Source organism: Phocoena sinus, chromosome 20, assembly GCF_008692025.1.
Source record: "Phocoena sinus isolate mPhoSin1 chromosome 20, mPhoSin1.pri, whole genome shotgun sequence".
Lineage (NCBI taxonomy): Eukaryota > Metazoa > Chordata > Mammalia > Artiodactyla > Phocoenidae > Phocoena > Phocoena sinus.
The window spans coordinates 43,188,294-43,210,651 of NC_045782.1; the positions used below are offsets into that span (position 1 = coordinate 43,188,294).

At 39.2% G+C, this 22,358-nt stretch overlaps 1 protein-coding gene across 1 annotated transcript in view; it reads left to right on the forward strand.

The window, feature by feature from the left end:
• The window catches only part of TLK2 (tousled like kinase 2), a 104,346-nt gene that overhangs the window by 47,028 nt on the left and 34,960 nt on the right, over positions 1-22,358 (forward strand). Inside the window, 5 exon segments of the mRNA XM_032616824.1 lie at positions 1,724-1,891; positions 12,446-12,541; positions 13,951-14,043; positions 17,838-17,948; positions 19,174-19,310. Coding sequence (XP_032472715.1) covers positions 1,724-1,891; positions 12,446-12,541; positions 13,951-14,043; positions 17,838-17,948; positions 19,174-19,310 — 605 coding nt within the window.

A 22,358-nucleotide genomic window follows, 5' to 3' on the forward strand; every position in this document is an offset into this window, starting at 1 on the left:
AAAAAAAAAAAAAAAAAAAAAAAGTCCTTCACCACTAGAAAGTCATAAAAGCATTTGTTTATATTTTCTTATAATTTTTATGTATACTATAAGGAAGCAATCTACTTTTCCTTTTTTCTAATATCAACACACATATCCTATCATCTTCGTAAGAAATTCCCACTAATTAGAAATGCACTATAATCACAAATTATACATCCATTTTATATGGGTCCGTTTCTGAATTTTCTGTGCCACTGATCAATCTGTCTGTTCCTGTACCAGTGTTATGCTCCTTTGGTTAATGTTGCTTTGCAGTAAGTTTTAATAGCTGGTCAGGTTCCCTGATACCCTTTATCAAAAATTATGTGGCTAATTTTGATTATTTTTCCAAGTGGACCTCAAAATTAACTTGTGAAAATCCATAAAACATTCCCCCGAAAGAGCAAGAGAGAAGCTAGATGATCTCTATACTACCACACCACCTTCTCTTACAAAAACAGAAGCAAAAATACACAAAAAGCCCTAAGTAAGCACTGGCTTTTAGAGAAATTTGACATGTGTAAAATTTTAACTCAGGAGCATGGTATTGCCATTTAATTTAGGTCATCTTTTATATTTGTTAGTGAAGCTGTGGGGTTTTTTTAATGTGTAATCTGCATATTTCTTAAGTTTCCTTTTAAGTATTTTACAGATATTTTGAATCTGCTTTTTCTTCTGTTACTACTTGTTCAGATTATATTCAGTTGTGATATGCGGAGAAGTTACTGATTTTTGTGTATTTATTTTACATTTGGCCACATCTTACTGAACCCTTACTTGTTCTTTTTCAGTTGATTTGTTTGGTTTCCTTTGTGAATAGTTATATCATCCAAAAGTGACACTTTTTAATGTTTAATATTTTCTAATATTTATACCTCATATTGTTTTCCTTATCACTTTGGCTAAAAATTCTATGATAATGGTGAATGATTATGATATTAATGTGTTAACCCCTGTCTAGTTCCCAATTTTAATGAAAGTGCCTGGAGTATTGCACCATTAATTATATTTATGTTTATTTCTGAAAAAATACTCTTTGTTGTGTTAAACATGGATACTCCCAGTTTCTGTGTTTTTTTTTTTAAGCATTGCCCAACAATGTGCAAATCTTGTTTGGCGTCTAAAGGAAAGAATTTTGATTCTCTGCCCACCCCCACCCCCCACATTAATTTAATGAATTACATCAGTAGAGAGAATAATGAACTATCCTTACATTCCTGGAATAAACCGTACATAATTGTGGTATATTGTTCTTTTGTTTGTATTTATTTTATATTTTTGCATATAGGTATAGTAGGGTGAGAATAGAATAGAGTGAAAATAAGTTCTCCCTGTAGAGTAGGGGACAAATGCCTTAATCTTTATTAATCTAGAGGAGAGAAATAGCATTTCCTTTGTAGAATTGAGGGTATTATGAAGTTGTTCGTTGAACTCTACAAAGTAACCTGCAAATTCAGAGTTATGTAAATATAGAACCATTAAAATATAATTTTATGGAATTTGAGTAAGATACTAACTCAGCTTTTTAGATAGGTCATAATCCAGTGATAATGTTATTATGCTTTCCATATTTGTTTGCAGAGGTGTTTTTTAAAAAAAATCCTTCTTACATCTGATAACCGTGTTTTAATCTGTTGCGTGTTTTGGCAGTATCAGATTTTCTTTCTCATGTAATTTGTGTGTTTTCCTTAATGTTTTCCAGCGGCGAGTAGAACAGCCCCTCTATGGTTTAGATGGCAGTGCTGCAAAGGAGGTATCAGAGGAGCAGTCTGCTCTGCCAACCCTGATGTCAGTGATGCTGGCAAAACCTCGGCTCGACACAGAGCAGCTGGCACAGAGGGGAGCTGGCCTCTGCTTCACTTTTGTTTCAGTGAGTACTAAGGCTAAGTTTATGCAGATCCTTGTTTTCCTGGAGCTCCAAGATGAAGGTTGAGTAATTATTTTGGTAGACAGATGATGATTTCTAACTCTGTGTTACTTCTAAAGGTATGTGTTTGTACTCAGTCCTGCTTGGTTCAGGGGGGCTGAGAGACTGCTCTGTCAAAGTCTGAGTGTACCATGGGAAGGAAAACACAATCTTAGGTTGACAAAGAAGAAAAGAAAATAATTGTAATAATGGAATCAAATTCCATTAGAATTAAAAATAAAATCTCCAAACTCCAGCCATCACTTATTTAAAGTAATATTCAAGTTAATAAAATCTTAACGTAGGGACAAGCATGCTTACCAGCCATTTCCCCCCGTGTGGTACTTGGGCCACCTACATGCTTGCCTTCTCTCACTTCTTCAGAGTGTTAGCACAGTTACCTTTTCTAAGAAGATTTGGCTCCATGTCTGCTCCTTTCAGCTTGCTTCCTTCTTCTTCCTTGAAGAACAAGAATTTGATTATTATAAATGTTTGACCCCCATTTTTTTTTGCTGAATTATAATGCAGCTTGGCTTAAAAGTTGTTGCTTTTCTTGGTTTCTTTGCCCTACCAAGTACCTGTTTGTTGCCAAGGATGGTATAAAGCAAGAGAAAGCCCCATTGCCCTATTCCTCCATTTTTAGGGGCATCATTCAGAGCTGACATCACCATTGATCAAAATTTCTTTCCCTCTTACTGGTTCATTTTCTCCAGTAATAATCTGTTTCCTCTTTATTTGCTCTGTGGATTCTGAGCAAATAAATTTCTAATCTCTGGTATTAACCCACATGTGATTGTATTAAGAAAGGCCATGGAATGGTGGGTGTCTTAAGGAAAGGAGATAAAAATAATATAATTAGATAGGGATCATTGTGTATTATTTGAATCGATTCCTCCCTCCCTCCCTTCCTCTCTCCCTCCCTCCTTCCCTTCCTTCCTTCCTTCCTTCCTTCCTTCCTTCCTTCCTCAGCTTAAAACAGCACCCATTTATTACCTCACAGTTCTGTAAGTTTGGGGGTAATTTGTTGCAGAGCAATAGAGGACTAATACACATGGCTTTATCCTTAATGCCTGTTTTTCCTCACATTCTACATCTAATCCATCAGAAAATATACTTATATCCAGAATCTGACCATCTCTTACCATCTCCACTGCCACCACAATGGCCCACCATCTCTCTGCTTTGGAATACTTTCTTGTAGTTATTACTGCTTTCCCTCAAAAAAGAGGTAATACAGCTTTTTAAAAATGTACAATTTTTTTTTGTTGTTGTTTAACATCAAAAGAATGGAGAAACTTCTTGTGTGAAGACAGTATAATTTTGTGCTTCAGTGGCAAAGGAGATGAGACGTAAAATGGGAGAATTGATCAGCATAGTATTTTCAGTGGGCCTGACAATAGTATGGAATAGTTTGTATGAGAATGCAGTAGTGTTGTTTTAGAGAAATGTTTGTCTCTCTATGTATGTATATATTTCATTGTGTGATAGGCAGATAGTCAAATACACAGGATTTTGATTAGCAAGGACTCGTTCCCCTGATGCGAGCCTTCCGTCAGAGGTATGGGCATGCAGGCTGGGGGCGGGTACACGTGAAGGACAACCACCTGCTCAGTCCTGTCACCTAGCACTCAGGCTGTCGGAGGAGTTGCACGTGTTACAGCCAGATTGCTCTCATGTGGAAGAGAGATGACAGAGGAGTAAGAAAATAATCATGTCTGAAGAAGGAACATGGAAACAGAATAAAAACCAAAGGCCTAGACGCTTTGGTATAGTTGTTTCTCTCTCTTTTTTCTTTTTTTTTTAAAAATAAATATATTTATTTATTTTTGGCTGCATTGGGTCTTTCTGCTGCATACGGGCTTTCTCTAGTTGCGGAGAGCAGGGGCTACTCTTTGTTGTGGTGCGCGGGCTTCTCATTGTGGTGGCTTCTCTTGTTGTGGAGCACAGGCTGTAGGTGTGCAGGCTTTAGTAGTTGTAGCACGTGGGCTCAGTAGCTGTGGCTCGCGGGCTCTAAAGCACAGGCTCAGTAGTTGTGATGCTTGGGCTTAGTTGCTCTGAAGCATGTAGGATCTTCTTGGACCAGGGCTCGAATCCATGTCCCCCGCATTGGCAGGCAGATTCTTAACCACTGCTCCACCAGGGAAGTCCAGTTCTGTTTCTCTTGGCTTCTCTGCAGTTCCAGCCGGGATGTAAACTTAGTGATATAAAAAAGAAAAAAAGCAAAAGAGTTAACATTAATATATAACAAATGTTAATTAATAGATAGAGACAAGCAGTTTCCTTTAAAAAACAAAAGACAAAGACTATGAACAGGCAGTCTTACAGGAGGAAGAAAAGACAAATGACTAATAACAAGAAAAAATGCTTAACTTCAGCCATAGAGAAATACAAAATAAAATAACTCTTGAATTATCAAGCTGGCAAGGATTAATAAATTTGATAATTCCTAGTGCAGGTAATAGTTTAGATACACATGCAGTTTTATACTGACTATAAATTCGTGCAGTCATTTGGACAAGTTGGTAATGTATCTCAGTGTTAAGTTTACACATCCTTGGGTCCAGAAATTCCATTCCCATAAAACTACACAAAGATGTTTATTGTATTGTTATAAATTGCAAAAATCTGGAAGCAGTGTCCCTCCACAGTGTTTCAGAGGAACTTAGAACAAGGATATCTGTGACCTCCATGTTGCTGAATCCAGCAATCAGTTCTCAGAACTTATTCAATATAATTCATTAGCCACAGTCCCTTCTTCTCCAAGCACATGGTCTTCTCTTGGCTTCTCCTCTTTTGGTTCTTCCTCATTTCCCGGATCTCCAAACACTGGAGTGCCCCAGGGCTCAGTCTTCAGACCTCTTGTCTACCTTCATTCTGTAATGAGAATCTCATTTAGTTTCTTTGTTTCAGTTATCACCTATATGTAGAGGACTTCCAAATTTATATCTCCTGCCCAGAGCCGAGCCCTGAATTCCGGACCTATGTAGTCAGTTGCCTCTTTATGTCTAATAGGCATATCAGATTTAACATGACTGAAACTGAATGCTTCATCTTGTTCCCCCACTCCAGACCCCCATTTCTTCCACATCTCAGTAATTGTCAACTCTCTTCTTCTAATTGTTTGAAACTCTTGGAGTCATTCTAGTCTTATCTCTTTTACACCCCAATTCCAAACCCATCAGCAAGTCTTACTGATTTTACTTCAAAATACGTTCAGAATCCTGCCACTTCACCCCCCTTAATGACTACCACTCAAATCTAATCTCCCACTGAGATGATGATGGCAGTCTCCCAACTGGACTCTTTGCTTCTGCCTTTGTTCTCAACAGATCAGGGTGATCCCATTGAAACATAAGTCCAGTCATGCCACTCCTCTGCTCACAAGTGTTTCAAATGGCACACAACGCTTTGTATGGCCTCTTTCCCACCACCTTGACATCTGTTGCTACTAACCTCCCTTCCTCACCAAGTTCCATCCACACTGCCTACGTTTCTGCCTCAAATACTACCTGACATGCTCTCACCTCAGGGCCTTTGCGCTTGCCGCTGCCTTTGCCTTAACACCCTTCCTCTAGTTATCAGCATGCCTTGCTCTCTCAGTTCTCTCTAGTCTCTGCTTAAATTTACAGCCTGTCAGGGAGGCTGCACTGTATAAAGTGGCACCACTTCCTGCCCACCCCACACATTGTGTCGCTCCTGTGCCCTGTTTTTTCTTCTTGGTCTTATCACCAACTGACCTGCCATAATTTACTTCTTTGTCTCACTGCCCACTCCCACACTGCCTCCCCTCCACTGGAATGTAAGCTCCATCAGGTCAGGGACTTTGCGTTGTTCACTTCTGTATTTCCCGTGCTGGAACTGGATCTGCTCTCATAGACACTCAGTGTAATTATATGTCGTATGAATTAATGAGAGCATCTTTCATATAAGGACTAGTGAAATAAAATATAATACATATATACAGTGGAATGCTCTACAGTTGATCAAAGAAGTGAGATATATATGTGCTAACAATGAAAGCTCTATAGGTATTGATAAATAAAAATAGGTGGCAGCATATTATGAGTTTGAGCCTTTAAATCGTATTGTTACATAATTTTATATATTTCGACATAGGAAATTAATTTTTTTTTTTTTTTTTTGTGTGGTACGCAGGCCTCTCACTGTCGTGGCCTCTCTTGTTGCGGAGCACAGCCTCTGGGCGCGCAGGCTCAGCAGCCATGGCTCACGGGCACAGCCGCTCCGCGGCATGTGGGATCTTCCTTGACCAGGGCACGAACCCGTGTCCCCTGCATCAGCAGGCGGACTCTCAACCACTGAACCACCAGGGAAGCCTGGAAATTAATTTTTAAAATTATAAGCATATAATTTTCTAAATTGTAAAAATAGTACATGCACATGGCCCACAAAAAATTGAAGTGATGGAGAAGAGTAAAATTCTTTCCTTTGTGTTCCTCAGACAGACAACCACTCTTAAGAGTTTGTGTTTTAGATTTTTTCTACTGAATACCATTTTAACGTCAAATTATCTCTTGTGTAATCAACTTTATTTTTTTTGAATATTTATTTATATTTTCTGGCTGCATCAGGTCTTAGGTGTGGCACGTGGGATCTTTCGTTGTGGCGCGTGGGCTTGTGGGATCTTAGTTCCCCGACCAGGGATCAAACCCGCGTCCCCTGCATTGGAAGGCAGATCCTTTTTGTTTTAACATCTTTATTGGAGTACAGTTGCTTTACAATGGTGTGTTAGTTTCTGCTTTATGACAAAGTGAATCAGCTATACATATACATTTATCCCCATATCCCCTCCCTCTTGCGTCTCCCTCCCACCCCCGCATTCCACCACTCTAGGTGGTCACAAAGCACCGAGTTGATCTCCCTGTGCTATGTGGCTGCTTCCCACTAGCTATCTGTTTTACATTTGGTAGTGTATATATGTCCATGCCACTCTCTCACTTCGTCGCAGCTTACCCTTCCCCCTCCCCATGTCCTCAAGTTCATTCTCTACGTCTGAGTCTTTATTCCTGTCCTGCCCCTAGGTTCATCAGAACCATTTTTTTTTTTTAGATTCCATATATATGTGTTAGCATACGGTATTTGTTTTTCTCTTTCTGACTCACTCTGTATGACAGACCCTAGGTCCATCCACCTCACTAGAAATAACTCACTTTTGTTTCTTTCTTTGGCTGAGTGATATTCCATTATATATATGTGCCACATCTTCTTTATCCATTCACCTGTCGATGGACACTTGGGTTGCTTCCATGTCCTGGCTATTGTTAATAGTGCTGCAATGAACATTGTGGTACATGACTCTTTTTGAATTACAGTTTTCTCAGGGTATATGCCCAGTAGTGGGATTGCTGGGTCTTATGGTAGTTCTATTTTTAGTTTTTTTTTTTTGCGGTACGCGGGCCTCTCACTGTTGTGGCCTCTCCCATTGGGGAGCACAGGCTCCAGACGCACAGGCTCAGCGGCCATGGCTCACGGGCCCAGCCGCTCCGCGGCATGTGGGATCTTCCCGGACCGGGGCACGAACCCGTGTCCCCTGCATCGGCAGGCGGACTCTCAACCACTGCGCCACCAGGGAAACCCTGTTTGTTTTCTTAAAAATATATATTTAGCTTTAGTTGAATGCAGTACTATTAGGGTGATTAACATATGTTGTTGGCATGGATTTTTCCCTGCAGTGGCATAGTACTGCTTCGCAAATAGCCCACCATTCCGGGCGTTGGGAGGCGGTGACTGTGTTCCCTGTGTAAGCATCTCGCAAACTCTAGGCAGAAAGACCAGCTCCTTTACAAACATGGAGGTAAGGAGGGCATTGTTTTGATAGGTAACTGTTTCACTCTTAGTGATGTATTCCATTTCTTCCTCCATCGTGTCAGTTGTGGAGGGCAGGGGTACTGTACTTACAGCAGGAGCCCTCCCCTGGACCCACTTATTTATCATTTTAAAATATTTACATGTTTGTTTTTTATTTAAGAGACCAGTTCTTGTGCTTTACCCTTGGGTCAGAAGCAGTAGTATCCAGGGCCCACATTATGCAAGGAAGAGATCAAGAGAGGACCCTATTGGACAGTATAGGTTTTATTTATGTATTTACTTATTTACAAGTAAATAAATAGGTTATTTATTTATTTGTTTATTTATTTATGGCTGCATTGGGTCTTCGTTGCTGTGCGCGGGGGCTACTCTTCGTTGCAGTGCACAGGCTTCTCATTGCAGTGGCTTCTCTTGTTGCGGAGCACAGGCTCGAGGTGCGCGGTCTTCAGTAGCTATGCTCGTGGGCTCTAGAGCGCAGGCTTCAGTAGTTGTGGCGCACGGGCTTGGTTGCTCCGCGGCACGTGGGATCTTCCTGGACCAGGACTCGACCCCGTGTCTCCTTCATTGGCAGGCAGATTCTTAACCACTGCGCTACCAGGGAAGCCCCGTATAGGTTTTAGATGTCTGATAGTTGTCCCATGGGTCACTCCTGGTTCTTTTAAAGGTAAATCTCATTGTGAGGCTTTGGAGGAGCTCTCTTGAAAAGACCCAGCCTGTTTTACTGCTGATGTTTTCAGCTGTGAATTTCTTTATTTCACTTTCTCTCTCAGTCTGATCCCAACTGCTTTTGAATATTTCTTAAAATTTAAAGTTTTAAAAAATTTCTGATTCTCAACTCTTCCTTGTTTCTTAGTGCTATTATGATTTTATTTTTTAAAAATCTCTGAATATCAGTAGGACTTTGGGAGATCCAGCCTGTAATCATGAATTAGAAGCTAATATTACTTTTATAATAGGAACAAAGAATATGGAAGTCTGGGGAGAATGTTTTGCAAAGTAGGGGTAGGACTAAATTTACAACTACAGTGGCCCGCTTAGCAAGGCCATTGACTTCTGTTCTCATTTCTCGAGGACATGATTCTGTAATCGTGGACTTGTTGGGAGACTGTAAGCTCTCTTTGTTTTCCAGTGTTGCACTTCTAGTGTTTAACACAGGACCAGGCACAGAGGTTCATAATTAATATCTAATGAATGATCAGATTTAGAGCATTTTTTTTCTACCATGGATTCACTTGTCACAGTAGGTCCTTATATTTTGTAGTTCTTTTTTTTGTTTGTTTTGTTTTGTTGTTTTGTTTTTGCGGTACGCGGGCCTCTCACTGTTGTGGCCTCTCCCGTTGCGGAGCATAGGCTCCGGACGCGCAGGCTCAGCGGCCATGGCTCATGGGCCCAGCCGCTCCGTGGCATGTGGGATCTTCCCGGACTGGGGCACAAACCCGTGTCCCCTGCATCGGCAGGTGGACTCTCAACCACTGCGCCACCAGGGAAGGCCTATTTTTGTAGTTCTTTTACCTTTTGAAAGTATTATTTTCGTTTTCATGAGGATTTGCTACCTCCTTACCTCTGTCCCACTTCCTCAGTTAACTTTCTACATTTTTACTTCTTATCATGGGGCTATTTATATGTACATTTTTACAGAGAGCTTTAATTTGGAAACATCCCCTTGAATCACATTCTAGCAATATTGGTTTGCTGAAAGAAAACTTAGAAATGAGTACATGTTAAAAAAGCATTTTAACAAAGCCCATATACCAAAATCTACAAGTTCATAGAAGGACCTTTTTAGCCGGTCATGTGATTCTTATTGGCTTTTATTATAAAAGCTGCTCAAACAGTCATGTTTGTTTAGAGACAAATTTTAAAAGGAGAGGATTGTAAGAGCAACCTAATGATAATGCTTGTATCATAGTGCAGTATTATATGTGAGTTTATTTATTTTTAAATAAATTTATTTTATTAATTTATTTTTTTTGGTTGTGTTGGGTCCTTGTTGCGCACGGGCTTTCTCTAATTGCGGTGAGCGGGGGCTGCTCTTCGTTGCGGTGTGCAGGATTCTCATTGAGGTCGCTTCTCTTGTTGTGGAGCATGGGCTCTAGGCGCGCAGGCTCAGTAGTTGTGGTGCACAGGCTTAGTTGCTCCGGGGCATGTGGGATCTTCCCGAACCAGGGCTTGAACCTGTGTCCCCTGCACTGGCAGGTGGATTCTTAACCACTGCGCCACCAGGGAAACCCAATATGTGAGTGGTGATGACCCTTAATCGGTAAGACAAGGTTAGATTTGCCACATTGTAGAAAGAGTGGGGAACATTTTCAGCTCTAATCGCTGCTCTGACTTACAGGCTGTGCGCATTGTTTAACCTCTTTGAGACTGACTCCTCTCTTTTTACTTCTTTGATCCCCACATCATTCTTCTCTCTTCCTCTAAGGTTCTTGTATGGAATGTGAGAACCTGGAATCATCTCCTTTCTTTGATTGCTTATTTCCTTCAAATCTTAACTCTGATATTACTTTCTCAAGGAATTCATCCCCAACTCATTAAGTTAGGTTATGTACCCTGCTGTGTACTCTTATAGCATGTATCCTAATTGCAATTTTGCATTTATTATATGATTGTTTATTTAACAGTTTCTTTCAACAGGTATTTATCGAGTACTTAATACATCATCTCTTGGATTGTAAGCGTTATAAGGCAGAGTAATGACTGGGTCTGTGGGTTTTGTTTCTGTTTTTCTGGGCCACTGTGTCCCTAGCACCTAACACAATGCTTAGACGTAGGGTGTTCTCAGTGAGTACTTGTTGAATGAAGAAATAAAAATGGAGATGATAATACTGCCTAACTTACAAGGCTGTTGTGAGCCCTCAGTGTAATTATGTGTATGAAGTGCTTAGCTTGCTTGTGGCCTGCTCACAGCAGTACCTGTAACTGTTGATGTGAGGCATCAGTGTACCGTGGTCATAGAGATCGGGTATTGTGGATGCAGATAGCCCTCTATTCTTGTTCCCCCACTAACTAGCTTTGTGACTGCACGTAGGTGCTTAATATCTCGGATTTGTATCTTCTTTATGTATAAGTGGAAATAATAACTACCTTATAGGGTTTTGTAAGGACTGTGTGTGATCATGGTGATAATTGCTCAAGAGGTGGTGGTTATACATTGTTTTAATGTTCATGAATAAGAAAATAATTAAAGGAATATATAGGAAGTATCAAAAAATTTACATATGTGGAAACACTGTATTGTCTGATGAGATGATAATACTGTATTGCCATTAGCCCATAATCCCCAGAATATCCAATATTTTCTAATTATGTCTATGATGGGTTGTACTGTGTTGGGTGCAATTTTGTTTTTTAAAGGACTTTCTGAAGTACAGGTCTTCCTCGACTTACGATGGGAATTAGGTCCTGATAAATACATCATAAGTTGAAAATATCATTCGTAAGTCAAAATGTGTTTAATACACCAAACCTACCGAACATACCCGTAGCTTAGCCTTGCTTACCTTAAATGTGCTCAGAACACTTAACGTTAGCCTCCAGTTGGGCAAAGTCACCCAACACAAAACCTGTTTTATAATACAGTGTTGAATCGCATGTAATTTATTGAATACTGTAGTGAAAGCAAAACCCAATGTGATTGTCTGGTACAGAATGGTTGTAAGTGTATTGGGTTGTTTACCCTTATGATTGTGTGGCTGACTGGGAGCTGTGGCTCGCTATTGCTGCCTAGCATCATGAAAGAGTATTGTGCCATATGTTGCTAACCCAGGAAAAGATCAAAATTCAAAATTTGAAGTACCATTTCTACTGAATGTGTATTGCTTTCACATCATCTTAAAGTTGAAAAATCGTTAAGTGGAACCATTGTTAAGTCGGGGACCATCTGTTTAATGATTGCATATTCTTGGACAGTTGAATTATATTAAGTCCTAAACCTTATAAACTTGAAAATGCCTTAGAATGCCCCATCATTTATGTGTAAAAGTCACAGTAAGCAAGTGACAGTATTGGAAATCAACCAGGATTTTTTGGACCACTGAATGTTCATGGATAATGTTTGAGGATTTAGGACGCTATTCTGAATAGTAGTTCACAGTCCTTTCTGCCTGGAGTCACAAGCATCCCCTGTGCTTTGGATGCTTCACCAGCCTTTCCTGCAAAACATATTAAAATACAGTTGACCCTTGGACAACATGGGTTTTGGACTGATTGCTCAGGTCCACTTATATGTGGATTGTTTTTCAGCAAATCCATTCTACAGTACTACACCATCTGAGATTGGCTGAATCTGCAGGTGCAGAACCATGGATACCGAGGGCCACCTGTAAAGTTAGATACGTGGATTTTCACTGCACTGTGGGCAGTGGGGTGGGTGGGGTGGTTGGCACCCTTAACCCATGCATTGTTCAGGTATCAACTGTACAAGTGAAAAGGGCATTTACATATTTAAAAAATTCATTTATAAGCATTTGATGCTTTTAACTATTTACAGTAATGTAGTCTAAGCTACCATGTCTAGCCCTTACTTTTCATTGGCATTGTTTATACTTTCATCTTGGCTACATGGCCCTGACTTTTGACTTTCATCAGCAAGTGTTTGTTTTATATAGAGTTAATCATTTGCATTCATACAAATGTTTGTGGAGAAAGATGCAAAACTTTCTTGTGATTGGTGATGGACGTTTATTACAGGCTCAGCAAAACAGTCCCTCATCTACGGGATCTGGCAACACAGAGCATTCCTGCAGCTCCCAAAAACAGATCTCCATCCAGCACAGACAGACCCAGGTAGGTCAGTGATTGTTAAACAGAGGAGGAAAAGAAGGGCCGAGGAATAAATACTAATAACTACATATAAAATCTAGGTCCTCCCTTTGTTGTCCCTTTATTTCTCTGACTTCACCTCATTATTTGTGTGTGTCGTATTCAGAACTTGAATTATGAATATTTAGAGTCTTTTGGAAGGTGTTTTTAATTTAACTTTTTGAGGTGTTTGTTTACCTTTCTGGTGTATTGCAGCAGAAATGATTATACTGCAGCATGAGGTCAGGGAAAAGACCTCTAGGACTAGATTCAAACTCTAGCTCTACGACTTATACCTTATCTTTTTGGGCCTTAGTTTTCTTCAGTTCAAATCATCTATAAAACTGTGGTTGATTATCATTATCTTAGTGTATACAGAACGCTTGTTGGGACAGTGCTTATGGTAGGCTTCAGTGAATCTTAATTCCCTACTTTGTGAAAGTACTTAATTTTTTCCTTATATATACTCATTTAGCAAGACCTAGCTAAACTTCTTTTTTTTAGAAATTTTTATTGAAGTATAGTTGATTTTATAATATTGTGTTAATTTCAGGTGTACAGCAAAGTAATTCAGTTATACATATATATGTATATGTCTATATTCTTCTTTCCAATTCTTTTCATTATAGTTTATTACAAGTTATTGAATACAGTTCCCTATGCTATACAGTAGATTCTTGTTTTAAACTTCTTTAACATGTGGCACACCAACATAGTTTCTCCTTAAACAGTCTTCAGAAACTCCTTAATTTAGGGAATGGTTGTGAACGTTCAAAGATAATATCTGAAAAGGATAGTGAATATATCCTCCATTTGTGGTATTGAGCTAGCCAATAATATTATGCTTGGTTTTCTTGAAGTCTGTTGGCACTGTGTTGCCTTCAAGACAGATGCTTGGCAATCTAGGAGAATTTCTTAAGATGCAAGAGCTAAACGTTGCCTCAGGAGCAGATTTTCAATTTTATTTGAATTAAGCTTTTGAATAGTTGAACAGACTTAGATAGTTGAGCGTTCATCTCTCCCTTCTGGTTACTCTTTGTTTCCACTAGGTGGCATGTTTGTTCTTTAGAGATTTGGGTCCTGTCTCCTCTGATGGCCTTTTCTATTCAAAGTTAGTTTCATTTCTAGAGTAGTATGATTCTTTACTGTTCAGACGCACAGCAGTTTGAAAATTCATATATTTGATTCCAGAGCTAATATATTTGTTGAAGGGCAGGTGTAGCAGAACATAATGCTTAAAGAATGGGATGAGGAAAGCAGATTTAAATTCTTGAGCCATGCGATTCCAGGCTAGTTGTGTTGGCAAGTGCTTTTTTTTTCAGAAAAGTAATGAGAAAAAATGTGATGACATGTAGTATTTTGAGACTAATTCTAAATTTGTTTTCTCTTTATAGTCTGACCTCACAATAGAAAAAATATCTGCACTAGAAAACAGTAAGAATTCTGACTTAGAGAAGAAGGAAGGAAGAATAGATGATTTGTTAAGAGTAAGTATTAAAATGTTGTAAGAGATTTTATAACAGCACTAATTGATTTTATGTGTATTTGAATTATGTACATATCATAGAGATAATTACCATAGCCAAATAATAAAGTTAAAAAGTAAACATTTGGATATTTTCCTTTAATCTGAGGGAATCTGAGTAGGGAACGAGGATCAAACCTATATTCTAAACTCTGTCTTTAAATTGGACATCTCAATTATAGAATTTTAATATTTAAATATATACTAGAGGAATATATGTGTGGAGTATTATTGTATTTCATTTGGAACTGTGAGAATAGGTATAAAATGTTTTCCCATTTCAGGAAAATTGTTTTTTTTAATGTCCTTGAGTTTTAAAAACTATTTCACAAGTACTTTTCAGTCCTGGTTTTATATTTTGTATCTTTTATAAGCTATTCATGTAAAGCTTTTTGTGCTTACAAGAGAAACTTTAAAAATAACTAATATGGAATTAAAAATATACCTCTAGAAAATATACAGTGGTTTTTTTTTAAATTTTAATTTTGTTGGAGTATAGTTGATTTACAGTGTTGTGTTAGTTTCAGGTGTATAGCAGAGTAATTCAGTTATACATATACATATATTCATTCTTTTTTAGATTCTTTTCTCATATAGGTTATCACAGAATATTGAGTAGAGTTCCCTGTGCTATACAGTAATACCAGATATTTTTTGAAATAATTTTTTTTATATATATAAATGTATTTATTTTATTTATTTTTGGCTGTGTTGGGTCTTCATTGCTGCACGTGGGCTTTCTCTAGTTGCGGTGAGCAGGGGCTACTCTGCAGTGCGCAGGCTTCTCATTGCAGTGGGTTCTCTCGTTGCAGAGCATGGGCTCTAGGTGCATGGGCTTCAGTAGTTGTGGCACGTGGGCTCAGTAGTTGTGACTGACGGGCTCTAGAGCGCAGGCTCAGTAGTTGTGGCGTGTGGGCTTAGTTGCTCTGCAGCATGTGGGATCTTCCCGGACCAGGGCTCGAACCCGTGTCCCCTGCATTGGCAGGCAGATTCTCAACCATTGTACCACCAGGGAAGCCCTTGAAATAATTTTTTAATACACAGTTTGGCATATTGACTGACCCATTCTTTACAAAATTTTTTTAAGGTTTATTGGTTTCTTATTGTAAAAGCAATACATGCTCTTTATAATAAATTTAGAGAATAGTAAAAAAAAAAAAAAAATGACACCCATAATTCCATTACTGAGGTAAAACATTTGGTACATTTACTTCAGTAATCTTTTGAGCTATTTGTTGCATATATATAAATTTTTAAATTTTTTTATTTTTATTTTTGGCCACGTCATGCATCATGTGGGATCTTAGTTCCCTGACCGGGGATCGAACCTGTGCGCCCTGCAGTGGAAGCACGGAGTCTTGATCACCAGACTGCCAGGGAAGTCCCTGTAGCATATATAAATGCATCTATACATAAATACTACCCAATTTATAAATAAAATCGGCTAACATTTTAATCTTCTCCAGTGTTTTTATTGTTCTCAAGCTGATGTTCCCTTTCCTATTCAGAAATATTTTTCCTTAGGCCTTTTTTTTTGTTTGTTTGTTTGCTTGCTTTTCTCCGTCTTTCAATGAGGAGAGCCATGTTTGGACTCAGTATCTATTTTCCATCTTTCATTGTTAGCATCCATACTTGCTTGGGTTGCTCTTATTCCTGTTTTGTACACTTGGGTGCTCGTTGAATTACCAAGATTTATAATTAGATATGTGGGTTTAAAAAGTTCCTAACCTAGTTGCAGTATTGGCAGGCTTTTGTCCAGGGTTGCTCTGCTGGACTAGAAAAGGATCATGGGCTTGTCTTCTTCCTTCATCACCTGACTTTCTTAAGATTGAGAAGATGAAGTGAAAAACTGATCCTAACTTAGGACTCTTTTTTGGGGGGGGTTTAAAAAAATGTCTGGTTTAATTTTCCAGGGAGTGGCACGTTCTCTTTACTCACCGCTACCCTCTTTCTACTGCCTTGTTTTCTGAAGGTTGTAGTCTTTCTTTGGGTATAGAGCAGTGCCAGTGGAATGGATATGTCAAAAAAGAAGACACAAAAGGACAGCTGCCATTTTTTCAAGTTGATGAGAGCTTGTGTTTCTGATTTGGAGGGACAGGGGGAATGACCACTGCTCTTTATATCTCCTTTCAGGCACGCATGGACCATTCATTGAGTTTTTCCATTTTAGTTAGATGTTTGGGTAAGGCTGCATCAGGAGCTGCTAGCCAGGTGGTATTTTAAACCTGAATGCAAAATCGTTAGTGTTAGAAACCACAGAAATTGAGTTCTTAATAAATAAGCTGCCAGAGATTGATTGATGCCATAAATTTGATTACAGATTTCAATGCTCACCTTCCAAAAGTAGATTGAATTTCATATAAACATTACATGATCTTTGTTGTTGTTGTTTTAATGTTTGTTTATTTATTTATTTATCTGGCTGCGCCGGGTCTTAGCTGTGGCACACTGTATGTGGGATCTTTGTTGTGGCATGCGGGCTCTTAGTTGCAGCATGCAGGCTCTTTGTTGCAGCATGTGGGCTCTTAGTTGCGGCATGCATGCGGGATCTAGTTCCCTGACCAGGGATTGAACCCAGGCCCCCCCGCATTGGGAGTGCAGAGTCCCAACCACTGGATCACCAGGGGAAGTCCCAACATTACATGATCTTTGCCTTGTAGATTTTTAAGTATGAATTAGTCACATTTACCCAAATGTACTTGTACTTAGCCTTCGGTAATGTGGTCCATAGAAACTCTAGGGCTCTGTTAGAAGAACTAATGAGAAGAAATTATGTTTATGAGGAGAGTAGAAATTTGGAGATGGAAGCTGTTGTACAGTGGTCACTTTAAAATGAAGCTGAAAAGTCTCAAAAATTGAGTGTGCTAATAGTATCTTCCATTTGTGCTTTTTACTGTTTCAAAAGCACATATCATTTGATTGGGAAATGCTGTATTTTTTTCATAATTCAAGCAAGTTATAAAGTATCATTTACTTGCCAAAAGAGTAGATATCTTTTGTTTAACACAAGAATAAATTCAGGAGTTGCAAGTCAAAGTTGACCTTGGGTTAGTGGTTCTTCCCTTCTCTGTTATTGTAGGAGGCTTGAATTTTTCAAAGTATTTAGCCCTTCTGACCACAGCTAAAGTAACTGTGTATTTACATTCTGGTGTTCTTGAACCAGATGCTGTATTCAACTTCTTTGTTAGTTCTGTCTTAGGCAGGGCAATGGGTGTGCCTGGCTTCTCTGGTAAGGAACATTTATATAAATCCATGTCTCTTCTTTGGAAACAAGAACAGAAAAACAAAGAACAATTGAACATAAAGACATTATGTAGTTTTTTTTTAAAAATTCTGTAATTTTTTGGTAGTGCTTAATCACCCTTTGGAAGTATTTAATCTGTAAGTGCGAAAAACTGCTCTTTATATGAATTTTAAACATCTCATTCATTGTAGGTTTTTTCTTTTATTTTGTGACAATTTAAGTATGTGTAATGTACTAGATTTATCTGTAACTGGCTTTGGGGAGGAATAAAATATGATCAGTAGAAAAACATGCCCACTTCTAGTAACAGAATTCATCTTTAATAAATGCTAAGTTTATTTAAAGAGAATCAAGGAATCTTCTTTTTTAAAAAGACATAGTTACTCTTACCTCTTTGAACCTTAATTTTGCTTATAATTTAACAACAAATGATTTTCAGACTCCCTAGAAACTGCTTTTGTATTAATCTATCTTCCTTGGAGCTAATTAAAAAAATTTTTTTTCCATTGAAGGCCAACTGTGATTTGAGACGGCAGATTGATGAACAGCAAAAGATGCTAGAGAAATACAAAGAACGATTAAATCGATGTGTGACAATGAGCAAGAAACTCCTTATAGAAAAGGTAAGTGATTAGTGGTGGCCTGCAACTCTGTACCCCAAGATGCTTAGTATGTTTCATTATTGTGGCTTCTATACTCTTACCTGAAATGAAAGTATTTCAGAGTAGGGCTTCTTAGGGAAAAGACTTCTCATGATTTGACAGTTAGAATTCTTTCTTGTGTGGACACTGAACCAAGTATCCAGAGTGATAATTTGGGATATTTTTTCTGATTGTGCTTTGCTTTGAGTATGGTGTTGGTTGGACAGGGGCAGCTTGTCCTAGTTGAGTTTATTCAGGGTATTGCTCTCCAAAATTCTTACATTCGTCCTATTAATTAAAGCATGTGTCCTGTTACTATTACAGACATTTAGCATAGTTTTATGTCTATTTCAGATATGGTATTTGGAGTAACATGTATATAATAACGTGATAATTCAGTGCTTTGTGCTTAAAAAGACTAAGTTGGTATTTACTTGTATATGATTACTTTAATTGGCTGATGTCTCCTTTATTATAGTAACTGATTAGTTGCAACTTGCTTTTAATAGATGTAAGTAACTATTTATTGAAAACTTTTAAAATATTACATCTCCAGTACTTATTTATCTTATAGTGAAAGTTTTAAGATGACAGTACTTCCTAATGAAATTATTACAAGCTAGAGGTTTGAGACAGACAAGTGGTTTTTTTTTTTTTTTAATTTTTTAAAATTTATTTCGGCTGTGCTGGGTCTTCGTTGTTGCGGCTTGTTGTGGTATGTGGGATCTTAGTTGCAGCATTTGGGATCTTAGATCCCCGACAAGGGATCAAACCTGGGCCCCCTGCTTTGGGAGCCTGGAGGCTTAACCACTGGACCGCCAGGAAAGTCCCAGACTAGCAGTTATTTTTGCTGAAGTCTTTGAAATGCTGTTAAAAAGACAGGGAACACTGATAAAAGTGAAGTGAATTATTTTATTGATGTCAAAGATACTGTGGAGAACTTTGCTTCATCTCTTAATCCATTAATTTTATAGAAAAGAAATAACTTTTTTCCACATTTATAAGAGAAATAACAAGGTATATGTTAACATAGAACATTTATGGGTTATATAGAACATTTATAGCTTTAGGGTACTTCCTGAAGTCAATGTAGATTTAGCCAGTTGTCCTAAACGTTGAGCAGTATAGTACAAAAAATAAACATAATGCTGTATATGAGTTCTCATAGAAAAATAAAATTATTTTCTATTTGTCATTTTCCCCTAAGTCAAAACAAGAGAAGATGGCATGTAGAGATAAAAGCATGCAAGATCGCTTGAGATTGGGCCACTTTACCACTGTCCGACATGGGGCCTCGTTCACTGAACAGTGGACAGACGGTTATGCTTTCCAGAACCTTATCAAGTAAGTGAATTGTGATGATTAAGTTGAGAACTGAAAAGTTGGTTTGGACTTAAAAAAATTTTTGTAATTGTAGTCATTAATATCTTAGTAGTGGCAGTCATTTCATTCAGTTTTTGTCACCACATGTGTTAAGAAATGTAGGGAATGAGATAAAGTCCTGGGAAAAAAATGACAATCAGATGAATAAAAAACAAGTTCTACATTAAGGGCTTAAAAGAATCAGAATCAGCAAAGCCAAGAAAGAAAAATCTGGACCTGACTTGATATATTTTGTAATTATGTAGTTGATTTTCATGAGGAGTACACCCACAGTCAGCATTTATTCTGGGTCCACAGGAAAATGAGAATAGGCAAAGGACCCAAGGAAGGCTTTCCTGAGTTAGGTATAAAACAAAATAAAGCTTAGGACAGAACTTATAGGACATGTCCCTGGGGCCCTTTAAGGGGAGAGTATCCAGTCAGCAGAGATAATCACCTCCTTGGAGGCAAGGACTGAGCCATCAGTCAGGCTGGTGACCAGCCCCACTGCCTGTGCCTCTCAGCAACTTGGAATCTTGAGCATTCCTTCACTTTATTATAACTTTGGTTTGAAACATTCAAGTATTTACTCCAAGGAGAGCGTTAAACGTTTAAACTCCTAGAATTCCAACTGTGTAATATTAGCTCAGGACTTAAAAAAACCTTCAAGTTATAGTACCTTTTATTGTATCTTATTTATTTATTTTGATTTGATAGATCATTTCCATTTGAGACTGGGTTACGGGGGGGCAGGGGTGGCACATTGTAATTTTTTTTTTTGCGGTACGCGGGCCTCTCACTGTCCGTGGCCTCTCCCGTTGCGGAGCACAGGCTCTGGACGCGCAGGCTCAGCGGCCATGGCTCATGGCCTAGCCGCTCCGCAGCATGTGGGATCTTCCCGGACCCGGGGCACGAACCCGTGTCCCCTGCATGAGCAGGCGGACTCTCAACCACTTGCGCCACCAGGGAAGCCCCTGGCACATTGTATTTTTAATCATGGGCTCTCAACCTCTGATCTGTAGATCACTGCGAGTTGAAGGGTTCCATAGACTGCCTTTCCTACCTTTCTTTTCTTGCTGAAAATAACTTATTGAGCATCAATTGGAGAGGGGTAGAACTACTTTTGAATAGTACTGAAACACAAATCAATAAATTTATGTCTGAAAGAAAAAGTACAGATACTGATATTATTAATAATATTTTGTTAATGTGAATTCTCTGGTGGTCCAGTGGTTAGGACTTGGCACTTTCACTGCCAGGGCCCAGGTTTGATCCATGGTCAGGGAGCTAAGATCCCACACGCCACGCTGCACGGCCAAATTAAAAAAAAAAAAAAAAGCTTTGTTAAAACCAACCTCTGGATTACATATTAGTAGTCAGTGCTTTATATGTGATACATTAATCTCCAACTTGTTTAGGTGTGTTTTTGCCTCACAAGTACACCTCATGTATGTATATTTGGTGTGATAAGAGGCTGTCAGTCAGAGATATAATACTGTGGAAGAAAACAGGCTTTTGAATTAGGCCAGATGCCAGAGGCTCAGAGTGGCATCCACTCTGAGCTCTATGCATAGATGATAGCAGAGTTGCACTAGGGCAGTGTAAACGGCTGCTGTAGGGAGGCATGATATCTATCCCTTAACACCCCGACTGTGATGTGCAGATTGCCCTGGAAGGGACTCACTATCCAATTTGTTAGAAATGGGACAGAAGATAAAACATATTCCCCATTATTGACCAGAGCTACCTAATGTTTACAGTGAATCCGAGATGTGATAATGACTCCTACCCAGCCCATGACAATGGTTACTCCTCAGATGGCAGTTTTTAGAATGTCTAAAGACTTAAACTCAAAAGGTTAGTGGATTTGTGTAGAGATGTAAAATGTAATTACTTTAAAGAAGTGATTACAGTTTTTGCTGATAGTAGCGGGTGTTTTTATCTTTTTACTCTATAAGCAGCCTGATGCCCAGAAGGTTCTGGAAATCTTATATAGTTAGAGGACAAAACAATGACTTTGCTGTAGAGCCATCAGGACCAGAGAAACTGGGACTATCTAAATGAGATCCCTAACCAGGTTTGCTTCTCCTAAGTAGATAGCATTTTTTTCATGGTTTTAAGTCACATAAATTGCAGACTATCCATCTGTTCTCTTGGGAAGCTATTTGTGGCTGATAACTTTTCTTTTTTTTTTTTTTTTTTTTTTTTTTTTTTTGCGGTACGCGGGTCTCTCACTGTTGTGGCCTCTCCCGTTGCGGAGCACAGGCTCCGGACGCGCAGCCTCAGCCGCCACGGCTCACGGGCTCAGCCGCTCTGCAGGCACGTGGGATCCTCCCGGACCGGGGCATGAACCCGCAATCCCCTGCATCGGCAGGTGGACTCTGAACCACATGCGCCACCAGGGAAGCCCTGATAACTTTTTGTTTGTTTGTTTGTTTTGGCACGCCACAACGGCTTGCAGGATCTCAGTTCTCGTGACTGGGGATTGAACCCGGACAACAGCAGTGAAAGGGCCGAGTCCTAACCACTGGACCACCAGGAAAGTCCCCTGGCTGATACCTGTTAATTATAAATATTTTATTTTTTAAAGTTGTGCTTTAATCAGTTAATTCCCTTTCTAATTTTAATGCAGAATTGAAGTTCTTTAGTTGTAAAAGGCTGTAGCTGATATCCTCACAAATGATAATTTTCTGTGTATAAGAAACTCCATGGGGCTTCCCTGGTGGCACAGTGGTTGAGAGTCTGCCTGGCGATGCAGGGGACCACGGGTTCGTGCCCCGGTCCGGGAGATCCCACATGCCGCGGAGCGGCTAGGCCCCGTGAGCCATGGCCGCTGAGCCTGTGCGTCCGGAGCCTGTGCTCCGCAACGGGAGAGGCCACAGCAGTGAGAGGCCCGCATACTGCAAAAAAAAAAAAAAGACGACGACAGCTCCGTGACACATAATTTGGTGGGCAAGGTACCTGAACACAAGGCAGGAGTACTAGGTTTTTATAGGAAGAGGCAAACCTCAAGACATTAAATTTAATCAG